This window comes from Balaenoptera physalus, assembly GCF_965194825.1.
Source record: "Balaenoptera physalus genome assembly, contig: HAP1_SCAFFOLD_1205, whole genome shotgun sequence".
Taxonomy (NCBI): Eukaryota; Metazoa; Chordata; class Mammalia; order Artiodactyla; family Balaenopteridae; genus Balaenoptera; species Balaenoptera physalus.
The window spans coordinates 242903-255630 of NW_028125589.1; the positions used below are offsets into that span (position 1 = coordinate 242903).

General features: G+C 39.6%; 1 protein-coding gene across 1 annotated transcript in view; it reads right to left on the reverse strand.

The window, feature by feature from the left end:
* Nucleotides 1-12506, reverse strand: part of LOC309653801 (uncharacterized protein) — a gene marked incomplete at its 5' end in the record, with an annotated part of 35464 nt that extends 22958 nt beyond the window's left edge. The window contains one exon of the mRNA XM_082478597.1: nucleotides 12093-12506. Coding sequence (XP_082334723.1) covers nucleotides 12093-12506 — 414 coding nt within the window. The remainder of the gene's footprint in view (nucleotides 1-12092) is intronic.
* Between the last annotated feature and the right edge of the window lie 222 nt (nucleotides 12507-12728).

Sequence of the window (12728 nt, forward strand, 5' to 3'; positions counted from 1 at the left end):
AAACATACTGTTAATCATAGTGATATTATAAATCATAGTTGGACGCTGAGGCAGACTTAGCCATACTCACCTGGAAAAAATTACAGCCTCCTCATCAGTTGCCCATATAGGATGAATAACAGCTATTATAATGTATATTCCAAGTATAACAATCCTAAACATACTAATTTATATCATAACAACACTATCTTCTTCCTATTTATACCCAGATCATGTACTACAAGGGTATCATTATCACACACATGAGATAAAACACCTCCCATCAGGATCCTTATCCTCAGCATTATAGTGTCATTAGGAGGTCGCCCACCATTATCAGGGTTTTGACCCAAATGAATAATTATCCAAGAGATAACAAAAATGATAACATCATTCTACCAACACTAATAGCCATCACAGCAGTCCTCAGCATATACTTCTACTTGCAGCTAACATAACCCACATCACTAACTATATTCCCTTCATTAAACAACACAAAAGTACAACAATTTGAACATACAAAACAAATAACTTTCCTATCATTACTCATCATAATAGCCACACGATTACTACCCATAACACCCATCCTATCAGTGCTGGAATAGGAATTTAGGTTAGCTTAGACCAAGAGCTTTCAAAACCCTAAACAAGTACAATTTACTTAATTTCTAAAAATAAGGACTGCAGGACTTTCTCCTATATCAATTGAATGCAAAGCAAACACTGTAATTAAGCCAAATCCTTACGAGATTGATGAGTTTTAACCCCAGGAAATTTTAGTTAACAGGCAAATCCTCTAGTCAACTGGCTTCAATCTACTTCTCCTCCCTTTGAGAAAGAAAAAAGAAGAAAAAAAAAGGCAGGAAAATCACCGGCAGAATTGAAGCTGCTTCTCTCAAGTTACAATTCAATCTGTTGATTCACCACAGGGTTTGCCAGAAAGAGGGCTCAATCTCTGTCTTTAGATTTACAGTCGAATGCTAGCTCAGTCATTTTACCTCTGTTCATACACTGCTGATTATTTTCAACAAATCACAAAGATATCGGCATTTTATCTTTACTATTTGGTGCTTGAGCTGGAGTAGCAGGCAGCGCCTTAAGTATATTAATCCTGGCTGACCTATGCTAACCTGGAGCGCTACTTGGAGATGCCCAAATCTGTAAGGTAGTCATAACAGTCCCTGCACTTGTAATAATTTTCTTTATAGTTGTACCCATTATGATTTCAGGATTTGAAAACTGACTTGGGCCACTAATAACTGGGGCACCTGAGGTAGCATTTCCCCCAGTACATCATATAAACTTTTGACTACTTCCCCCATCATTCTTACTCTTACTCATATCACCAATAGTAGAAGCTGGTTCTGGTACAAGTGGAACCCTATATTCAGCTCTAGCCTGCAATCTGGCCCATGAAGGAGCCTCTGTCGATCTAACCATTTTCTCCTTACATTTAGCAGGTGTCTCTTCAATTCTTGGTGCTATTACTTTTATTACTATAGTCTTTAATACAAAACTATCAGTCATATCCCAATACCAAACACCAGTATTTGTTTAATCTTTCCCAACTATAGCCATATTACTATAATTACCACTCTCAGTCTGAGCAGCCAGAATTGCCATATTGTTAAGAGACAGAAATCTAAACACTACTTTCTTTGACCCTGCAGGAGGAGACTGAATCCTATACCAACACCTATTCTGACTCTTTGGTCACCCTGAAGTCTGTATTCATGGCCTACCAGGCTTTGTTATAATCTCACATATCATTACATACTATTTAGGACAAAAAGTGCCTTTCAGCTATTTGGGACTAGTATGAGTCACGTCCACTGGCTTTTTAGGATTTCTCTTGTGGGCCCATCATATGTTTACCATAGGGATAGCTGTCGACTCAGGAGCATACTTTGCATCAGCTACCGTAATTACTTCTATCCCTACAGGAGTAAAAGTATCTAGCTGATTAGCAACTCTTTATTTAAGTTTTCTTTCTCGTTTCTTTTTTTTTTTGGCTGCGTTGGGTCTTGGTTGCTGCACGTGGGCTTTCTCTGGTTGCGGTGCACGGCCTTTTCATTGCAGTGGCTTCTCTTGTTGCAGAGCACGGCCTCTAGGCGCGTGGGCTTCAGTAGTTGTGGCTTGCAGGCTCTAGAGGGCAGCTCAGTAGTTGTGGTGCATGGGCTTTTTGCTCCGCGCCATGCGGAATCTTCCCAGACGAGGGCTCGAACCCATGTCCCCTGCATTGGCAGGCGAATTCATAACCACTGCGTCACCAGGGAAGTCCCTGGTTAGCAACTGTTCACGGAGGTAATATTATATGACCTCCCACTATACTATGAGTTTTAGGCTTTAGTTTTTCTTTTTACAGTAGGTGGTTTGACAGGAATCATCTTAGCCAACTCATCCCCAGACATTGTCCTCCAGGATACATACTATGTAGTAGCACACTTCCGTGACCTAATGTCCATGGGAGCAGTCTTCACTATTATAGGAGGCTTCCTACACTGATTCCCACTATTCTCAGGTTATACAGTTAACTCAGCATGAGCAAAAATTCACTTCACAAGTATATTTGTAGTAGTAAATATGACTTCCTGCAGCACTTTCTTGGCCTCTCAGGGATGTCACTACGTTAGTCTGAGTACCCTGAGGCACACACAACATGAAATATTTTATCTTTAGGCTCATTCATCTCCGTAGCAGCAGTAATGCTAATAATCTTCATACTTTGAAAAGCATTTGCATCTAAACAAGAAGTCTTAGCAGTGGAAATTGCTACTCCTAACCTAGAATGGTTACACGAATGCCCTCCACCATATCCTATGTTTCAAGATCCTACCTATGTAAATGTGAAATAAGGAAGGACTCAAGTCCTTTTCAACCAGTTTCAAGCCAACACCATAACAATTATGTCTTTCTCAATAAATGAGATAAAAGTAAAAAGTGATGTAGCTTTGTCAAAGTTAAATCATAGGCTAAAATCCTGTATATTACTAAGGCATATCACTTTCATCTAGGCTCTCAAGATACAACATCACCGATTATGGAAGAACTTTTACATTTTCATCATCACACATTAATAGTGATTTTTAAAATAAGTTCTCTAGTCCTCTATATCATTTCACTAATATTGACATCTAAACTAACTCACTTGCATACAATAGATGCACAGGTAGAGAAAATGTGAACAATTTACTAGCCATTATTGTAATCTTAATTGCCCTATCATCATTGTGAATCCTTTACATGACACATGAAATCAATAACTCTTCCCAAACCATAAAAAACTATGGGTCAGTAATGATACTGAAGCTACAAATACACAGATTATGAAGATTTAAATGTTGACTCCTCTGTAATCCCCACATCAGAGCTAAAACCAGGAGAATAATGACTAATAGAAGTCAACAACCGAGTAGTTAGAGATAGTCATTGAATATTAGTTTCATCTGAAATTGTTGTACACTCCTGAGTTGTTCCTTCTCAGGCCTAAAAAGAGCTATCCCAGGATGCCTAACTTAAAGAATCCTAATACCAACAGGACCAGGCCTATGTTGTGGACAAGAGAACTCGTTTTCCTGAGTTCAAAGACAGGACAGAGGGATATGGCTGAGATATGGGGTGAATCTGGAGCCCATGGGGATGCACTCTCCAAGCTCCAGGATAGGAATGGGGCCTCTAGGGTCCCAGGCCACCCACCACACCCTCCCGAGCACGATCTGGACAACATTCCCTGTCAGTGATGAGGCAGCCCTAATACTGGTCATGCCCCGATGTTGTGTCCTATGTGGGCCCCATGCTCTTGGGACCACATCCCACACTCTGCAGGTCCATGCTACAGGGTCCTTCGTGCCTCAGGAGTACAGACCACACAACAAGCAGTTCCCTCCCCAACCAGCAGGAGGAGGGGAGGAGAGCAGGGGCACCAGGGAAATCTCACTCAGACAACAACACCCCAGGGGTGCCAGCGGGGACAGTGATGATGCAGATGAGGCACAGACCAAGAGATGGGACCAGAGGACCCAAAAGGCAGCTGGTCAGGTCCTGGCTCATCTGCACCCAGGACACCTTTGTCCCTCATACACCCCCTTCCTCATACACCCTCTCCTTAAATGCAGATTCTTCAGATGCAAACAGGCAGAGCTTCAGACTGAAAGTCAGCTCTTCCAAAATGACCCATCAGCAAACACTGCAGGATTCCACTCCCTGTGCTTTGTGGCTGCTTCCCACTAGCTATTTATTTTACATTTGGTAGTATATATATGTCCATGCCACTCTCTCACTTCATCCCAGATTACCCTTCCCCCTCCCTGTGTCCTCAAGTCCATTCTCTATGGCTGAGTCTTTATTCCTGTCCTGCCCCTAGGTTCTTCATAACCATTTTTTTCTTTTTTTTTTAGATTCCATATATATGTGTTAGCATACGGTATTTGTTTTTCTCTTTCTGACTTACTTCACTCTGTATGACAGTCTCTAGGTCAATCCCCCTCACTACAAATAACTCAATTTCATTTCTTTTTATGGCTGAGTAATATTCCATTGTATATATGTGCCACAGCTTTATCCATTCATCTGTCGATCCTGCCAACACTTTTACTTTACTCAATTGAGACCAATGTCAGACTTGTAAGGTAATAAATTTACGATGTTTTGAGTCACTCAATTTGTGGTAATTCGTATGAAAGCAATAAAAAAACAAATACAGAGGTCCTACAAGAGCCAGGCTATATATTTATATTTAAGTATTTCTAAAATGAATTTAACCCTGTGATTGACAGCAGCAGCAGCTTCCAAGGGATCCCACCACACACCTGAGGCGAAAGCAGCCTAATAAAGAAGCAGTGACAGCAGCAGGTCACTGTCCCACACTTGGGGTAGAGGGGGATTTGATCTACTGTAGCAGCAGCATAGCCTGAATGGGAATGCATCCTCCTGTGGCACTAGTCCCATCAGCATTAGTCTAATCTGCTAGCATCTGCTGTGCCAACAGGCCCAACGTATACAAACCCTCCAACTCAGTAGCATTAAGTGAGCCAGGCTCAGTGTTTCCTGAAACTCATATCCAATGGCACTGGAAAGCCCAGATATCACCTACTGTTATGCAAACATAAAAAAAAATAACAGAAGACTGGCAACTTCAGAAAGAAAAGGGGAACAATGGAATGGGTGAAAACAAGTGGGATAAATATAAGAGACTATCATTAGCCTCATGAGTTTCTTAAATTCCCTCTGATGGTCAAAGCAAAAATTATGACACCATCTGATGTGGTTCTCAATGTATATAAAGGAAATACTACAGAAAATCATACTTTAAAACTGGGGACTATTAAGAGACCTAAATGGAAGTAAAATTTTGAAACTTCACTTGAAGTAATAAACCACTGATTCCAGTAGGCTATGATAAGTTACATATGTATAGTGTAATGCCAAAAGCAACCACTAAGAAAACTATACAAACAGTATCCACAAACGATTATAAATAAATTAGATTAAAATGGACTTATTAAAAAATGTTTAAGTAACCCACAAGAAGGCAAAATAAGAGAAACACAGGATTGAGAAACTGAGGTAAAAGACAAAACAAAAAATAAAATGGTAAACTGCGGTGGGGTGGGGATGGTGGTGTGCTGAATTGGGCGATTGGGATTGACATGTATACACTGATGTGTATAAAATTGATGCCTAATAAGAACCTGCAGTATAAAAAAACAAACAAACAAAACAACTAATACTAAACTTTCATTGGGTTATTTGTATGGAAATATGTTAATATAAATGTTTCAGACATTACATGAAATTTCTAAAAATCTTATATTTGTATTTGTATTGAAATATGTATGGAAATATGTTAATATAAATGTTTCAGACATTACATGAAATTTCTAAAAATCTTATATGTTCTGGTATAATGTTATAAGTAATAATCCTAGTTATTACTTTAAAATGTATATCTCAGAAATAACTAATTTTCTTGTCAACTGCATTATTATGAACTTTCATCAAATCTTTAACTGTGGTCATTTTTAAGTCTTTTCTCATTTACAGACAGTTCTGGGTGTACTCTGATGCTTTGGCAAATATGTTCCTATAAAAGGGTTTCATCTTCAAGAAATTCATGGAAAAGACTCTGACAAGTACAGGTTTCTGGTAACTGACTGTACTACTGAACTGAATGAATAAGCATTTTCAGAACTCTAATGAAAAACTGATGAACTCATAAAAGTGCTAACAAAAGATCAAGATGAAAAAAAATTTAATTACATGGGACTGAGTGAACTGATGAGGATGAGTATAATTTTTGTGACTTTCCGTCTGAATTAAAAAAAAATCTCACAAGGACTCAGAGGCAAAGAATATACAAATCAATTTTCACTGCAAAGTAAAGGAGCTGTTACAGTGGAGGATTACTGGACTGAATGTCAATATTATGACATAGCATGAGTGTGTTTCATGTTTGGTAATTGCAATCATTGTTGCTTTTGTTGTGGTCATCCATGTAGAATGCTTGTTGTCAGTCTATTTATCTCTTGTAAAAATAAAATACAGTGTGTGTGTGTGTGAAAAAAATAAAATAAAAAATAAACATAAAAAAAATAAAATGCTAGACCTCATCTTTAACATAGCAATCGTTACATTAACTGTAAATGATCTAAATAGCCAAGTCAAAGACAGACATTGGAAGAGTAGATGAAAAAATCACAAGCATGATCCAACTATATACTGTCTATAAGAAGCTTACTTTAAACATCATGATATTGGTAGTTCAGAGTAAAAGGATGAAAAAGGTATATCATGTGAACATTCATCAGAAAAAGCAGAAATGGCTATATTAATATCAGATAAAGTAGATTTCAGAGCAAAGGAAATTATTAGGGGCAAAGAGGGTCATTACATAAAGATAACAGGAATAATCCACCTAGATGACCTAGTGATACTAAATGCGTGTGCACCAAACAACAGAACTTCAAAACACATGAAGCAAACACTGAAAAAGGTAAAAGGAGAAAATTTCAAATCCACAATTATTATTTGAGACTTCAACACAGCAATTTATAGAACTCCCAGAGAGAAAAATCAGCAAGGGTATGGAAGAACTGAAAACATCATCAATCAACAGGATATAACTGACATTTAAAGAACACACTCAATAAAAGCAGAATACATATTCAAGTGTCCATGGAACATTCACTCATATACCATACACTGGGTGATAAAAAAACATTAGCAGATTTAAAAGAATTAAAATCAGAGAGAGTATGTTCTCTAGCCATAATGGAACCAGACTAGAAATCAATAACAGAAAGACAACAGGAAAATCTTCAATCACATGAAAACTAAACATCACAATTCCAAATAACTCATGGGTAAAAAGTCAAGGAAAAAATTTTAAATGCATAGAATAAAAGAAAATGGAGATATAACAGATCAACGTTTGTGGAATGAAGTGAAAGCAATGCTGAAAGGCAAGTTTATAGCACTAAATTGGGAAAGAAAATATTTCAAAGAAATAGTCTAATTTTCTATATTAAAATAGTAAAAACGGAAGAGGAAAAAACACTAAACAAGCAGAAAGAAGGAAATAATAAAGATGAAACAAAAATCCATGAAACTAAAAACAGGAAAATGGGGGGGGGGAGGAAATCAATGAAACAAAAGGCTGGTTCTTCAAAATAAACAATCTAATCAAGAAAGATGTAGCAAGACTGATAAAGATAAAAAGAGAGATGGCACAAATCACAGATATCAGAAATGCAACCAGGGATACCATGACATATCCTGCAGGTTAATAAGGGACACGTTATTATGAACAAGTCTACACTATAAATTCAAAACTGTGGATGAAATGGACCAATGCGTCTACACCCAAAATTACCAAAACTCAGCCAAGATGAAAGAGACAATCTCAATTTTCCTGTAACTATGAGAAACACTGATTTTTCATTTAAAAACTCCCAAAAGAAATATTCAGGCTTAGATGTTTCACTTTTACCCAAGACTTAAAGCATTAACACCAATTTTACATGACTTGATAAGAAACGGAAGTAGAGGGAACAGTTCCTAATTAATTTTATGAAGCCAGTATTACCTTGATACCAAAACCAGACTGGGACAGTATAGAAAGAAGAAAACTACAGCCCAGTATTTTTTATGAAATTGGCTGTAAAAATCCTCAGCCAAATATTAGCAAATTAAATCCAGAAATATATAAAAAGAATAATATACCATGACCAAGCGGTATTTATTCCAGTTATGCAAAGTTGGTTAAATATTTGAAAATCAAACAATGTAATCTACCATATCCAACAGATTAAGGGGGAAAAGTCATGTGATCCTAATCATTAATGCAGAGAAAGCATTTGATAAAATCCAATCCCATTCATGATTTTAAAAAAAGAAGAAAAAAAACTCCAAGCAAACTAGGAATAGAAAAGGAACATACTGAAACTCATAAAGATGATCTACAAACAACCTATACCGACATTATATTTAACTGTGAAAGACTGAACGCTTTCTCTGTAAGATCAGAAACAAGGCACCGATATCTGCTCTCACCACTTTTATTAAATATATTACTGGAGGTTCTAGTAAGAAAATAAAGCAAAAATAAATAAATAGATAAATTTAACAGTTAAATTTTTAAAAAGTTTATTTAAAAGATGAAAGAACTATTCCTACTATGTTGAATAGGAAGGAATATATCCTACTGAATGTTGAATAGTAATATATCCTATTATATTGAATAAGGAAAACTAAAACTGTCTATATCTGAAGATGAGATGATAATCTAAATGGAGAAAATACCAAGGAATCCACAAAAAGCTTGAGAAATAATATTCGTTTGTAAATGTTTTAGAGTACAAGATCCACACAATTTTATCAAATTACATATTAATAACAAATGTGTAGAAGCTTAAATAAAAATATGTGATGCCATTTACAACTGACCTAAATAAATACTTAAATAGAAGCCCAATAAGACATTTATAGGACCTCTATACTGAAAATTACAAAATGCTGATGAAGAAAATTTTAAAAGTCCCAAACAAATAGGGAGACATACCTTGTTCATGGATTAGAAAACACAACATAATAAAGATGTCAATTCTCCCCAAGTTAACAGGCTTAACACAATTACTCTTAAAATGCCCTCAAGGTTTTTGTGGATATAGACAAGCTTATTCTAAGATTTATATGGTAGGAAGAGGCTGAAGAATAGCTAAAACAATTTGTAAAGGAAGATTAAAATGGGAGGAATTAATCTACCCAATTTCAAGATTTCGCCATAATGATGGAGGGTAGATACACAGATCAATGGAATGGAACAGAGAACCCAGAAATAGACCGACACAAATACATTTAACTTGGTTTTGACAGCAGTGCAAAAGCTATCAGGGAAGAATAGACTTTTCAAAAAATGGTACTGAAACAGTTGGACATCCCTCGACAAAAACAAACAAACAAACAATGAACCTTAACCTAAACCTTACACATCTTACACAAAAATTAAATCAAAGTGGATCATAATCTTAAATGTAAAAGCAGGACAGTTTTAGAAAAAAAAAATAGGAGAAAATCTTTGGCATCTAGAACTAGGTGAATAATTCTTAGACTTGACACCGAAAGTATGATCAATAAAAGCAAAAACTGATAAATTGGATCTCATCAAAATAAGTTAAAAATGCTTCATAGAAGATCCTTTTAAGTGGATGAAAACTCAAATTACACAGTGGGAAAACATATTTGAAAACCCCATAGGAGACAAATGACTTGTATCTATAATATACAAAGAACTCTCCAAACAACTTAAAAAAATCCAACTAGAAAATAGTCAGAAGACAGGAACAGACATTTCATGGAAGAGAATATACACATGGCAAAGAAGCACATGAAAAGATGTTCAACATCGTTAGCCGTCAGGGAAATGCAAATTAAGACCATAATGAGATATCAGAGAATAACTAAAATTAAAGTATAGTGACAACATCAAATGCTAGCGAGTACGTAGAAAAATTATATCACATCACTGGTGGGAAAATAAAATGGTTTAGCCACTCTGAGAAACAGCTTGACAGTCTCTTTTAATCCTAAAAGTAGATTCACCCTACAATGCAGTAATTGTACTCTTGAGCATTTATCCAAAAGAAACAAAAACTTAATGAAGTTCCCACAGAAACTTACACATAAATGTTCATAGCAGTTTTATTTCTAATAGCCGAAAACTGGCAACTACCCAAATGTCTTTCAATGGGTGAATGTTGAAACAAATTGTGATAAAATCTTATGATAGAATACTACCGAGCAACAACAAGGAACAAATTATTAATATATGCAAAAATTGAAATGAACTTCAAGGGAATGATGCCGAGGGAAAATTTTTTAAAAGCCAATCTCCGAAGATTAAGTAATTCATGATTATGTTTACATATTATTCTTAAAATAACAAAACTGTGGAGATGGAGAACAGATTAGAAGTTGCCAAGGGTTAGAGATGGGGGTAGAAGGTACAGCAGGGGAACTTCGTGAGGTTTTTGTGGTCCCAGTACAAATAATACAGCAATCTTGGTTTTAATCCCTAAAGATTTTTTAAAGCAATTCCTAATAAGAGGTGTCCAGATATTTAGCAATGGCAGCAGATTAGAGGTATAGCTCCCCAACATGACAACTTCGAAAGAGATCTATACTATCAATACTAATTTAATGCATATGTTAATTTTTAAAAGGCCAGTCACAATACTTAAATGGTACATATCTTAACGATATTACTCCGGGTATCCAGCTATACCAGATGGACTAGCAGGAGTTTCTGTACATTCAATCTTATTTAAGACAGTAAATCTTATAATAAGACAGTTAAAAAAAGAAAAAGAAAAAAAACAAACCTCAACTACAGTTGGATATTCTCACAGCAAGATGAGGTGAAAATACGTAGCAGCGGTTCAAAAGCTTAAGCAGTGGCACCTAAATTTGGCTGCACATTAGAATCCTCTGAAGCACTTTTTAAAAACCCTCACACCGACGGTTGGTCATGCTAGACCAATACAATCATTTTAACTCTCCTCAGACGATGCCAATGTCTAGCCAGAACCGAGAACCAGCGGACTAAGCAGAAGGGGATGTTTCTACAAAGATCTCTTAACAATAAGTCCTCTCACCCAATCAAGATTTACCTCCCCGCAAAGGGGTAAAGGAGGCTAGATGTTGTCCATACTTGCTTAGCTTTAATTAGCACTTGTGACTTGCCCAAAACCTAGATCATGTTTCCCCTAAATTTCATGTTATTCCCTAAGTTTTTCAAACCCAAGGCTAAGGGGTTTGCCAGGATGAGATTTTAAGTGCTCACACAGGGGAAGTCCCTGGCAAACCAGGACAGCGGTCACTCTACATTGCAATGTAAAGCATCCGAAATAACCCTGCCACTGCTCCCAGATACTACTAGTCTGTGCCAACCAGTGGAGAAAAGGCATTCTCCATTACTACCATGGCAAATGCTACTGTACTTACCTTGGCTAGTCCCTATCTTTTCCAGGCGCCACTCCCCTTCACCTGCTGGTGGATGCTTTGGCCAGCTGACAATGCAGATATTTTCAAACTTTAAGGTGAATAAAAATCATCTGGAGGGTCTGTTGTAACAGAGATCACTGAGCCCCACCAGAGTTGCTGATTCCATAGGGCTGGGACCGGGCCCTAAAACTTGAATATCTAACACATTATCAGGGGATGCTGGGAAAGCTGGGCAGGTAATGGTAAAGCTGGCCAGGAAAAAGAAACCCGACGTGTCAGATCATAAAGTACGGAAGGGCAAGCCCGCCAGCAGTTCAGGCCGGTGGGGGGGGACCGGGGTCCCCAGCCCTACAGGGCCAACGGCAGACCGGCTCGGGCGACCCTCGGAAGCGCGGGGTCCCCGCGGCCGAGTCTGTGCCCCCGGCCGGCCCCGGCTCCCCTCTGCCCACCCTGCGCACGGGGGCTGGAAACGGCCGCGGAGAAGCAGGCAGGGCGGGAAGGGGGGCTCCAAAGAGGGTCTGGCGACTCGAGTCGCTCCGTTTCTCGGTGGGCTCAGCGCGCGCCCTGGGGGAAGAGAGGTGGAGGTCCAGGAAGAGGGGACGGGCGGCACTCACGTAGACCAGCAGCAGCCATGGGTAGACGGCGGGCTCGGCCACCACGGGCGACTCCAGCCTCAGCTTCTCCCCCACGTTTTCGCGCGCGGCCCCCGCACCAGGCTAGTCTGGCGGTTGGGGGAGGGGCGGGGCGCCGCCGGCGGGGGCGGGACAGGCGGGCGGGCGGGAGGCTGAGGGGAGGGAGCCTGGCCTGGGCCTCAGCCGGCGCCGCCGCCGCGCCGCCGCCGCCGCCGCCGCCGCCGCCGCCGCCGGCGGCCTGCTCCCGTCCGGCCCCCGGCTCCCTCTTTGTGGTCACAGGCCCGGGGCCTCCAGCGCTGCTGCCAACTGGGGCCGGCGTGAGGCAAGCACAATGAGCCGGGGGCCAGCTGAACCACTCACTCGCAGCGAGCGCCTCCCGCCCCGTGGACCCGCCCCCTCGCACGCACGCACGCACGTACGAACGCACGCACGCACGTACGCACGCAAGCACGCACGCACGTCTTCAGCTGCCCCCGGCCACACCCACCGGCCCGAAGTGGAGACCCGGGGAGACCCCTCGGGGCCTGGGGTGGCGGGTTCGACTCCCGCCCTTGACGTACCGTGACACCTCCCCCCCAATAATAAGACTATAATTCCTCATTAAATATGGCAGCCGGA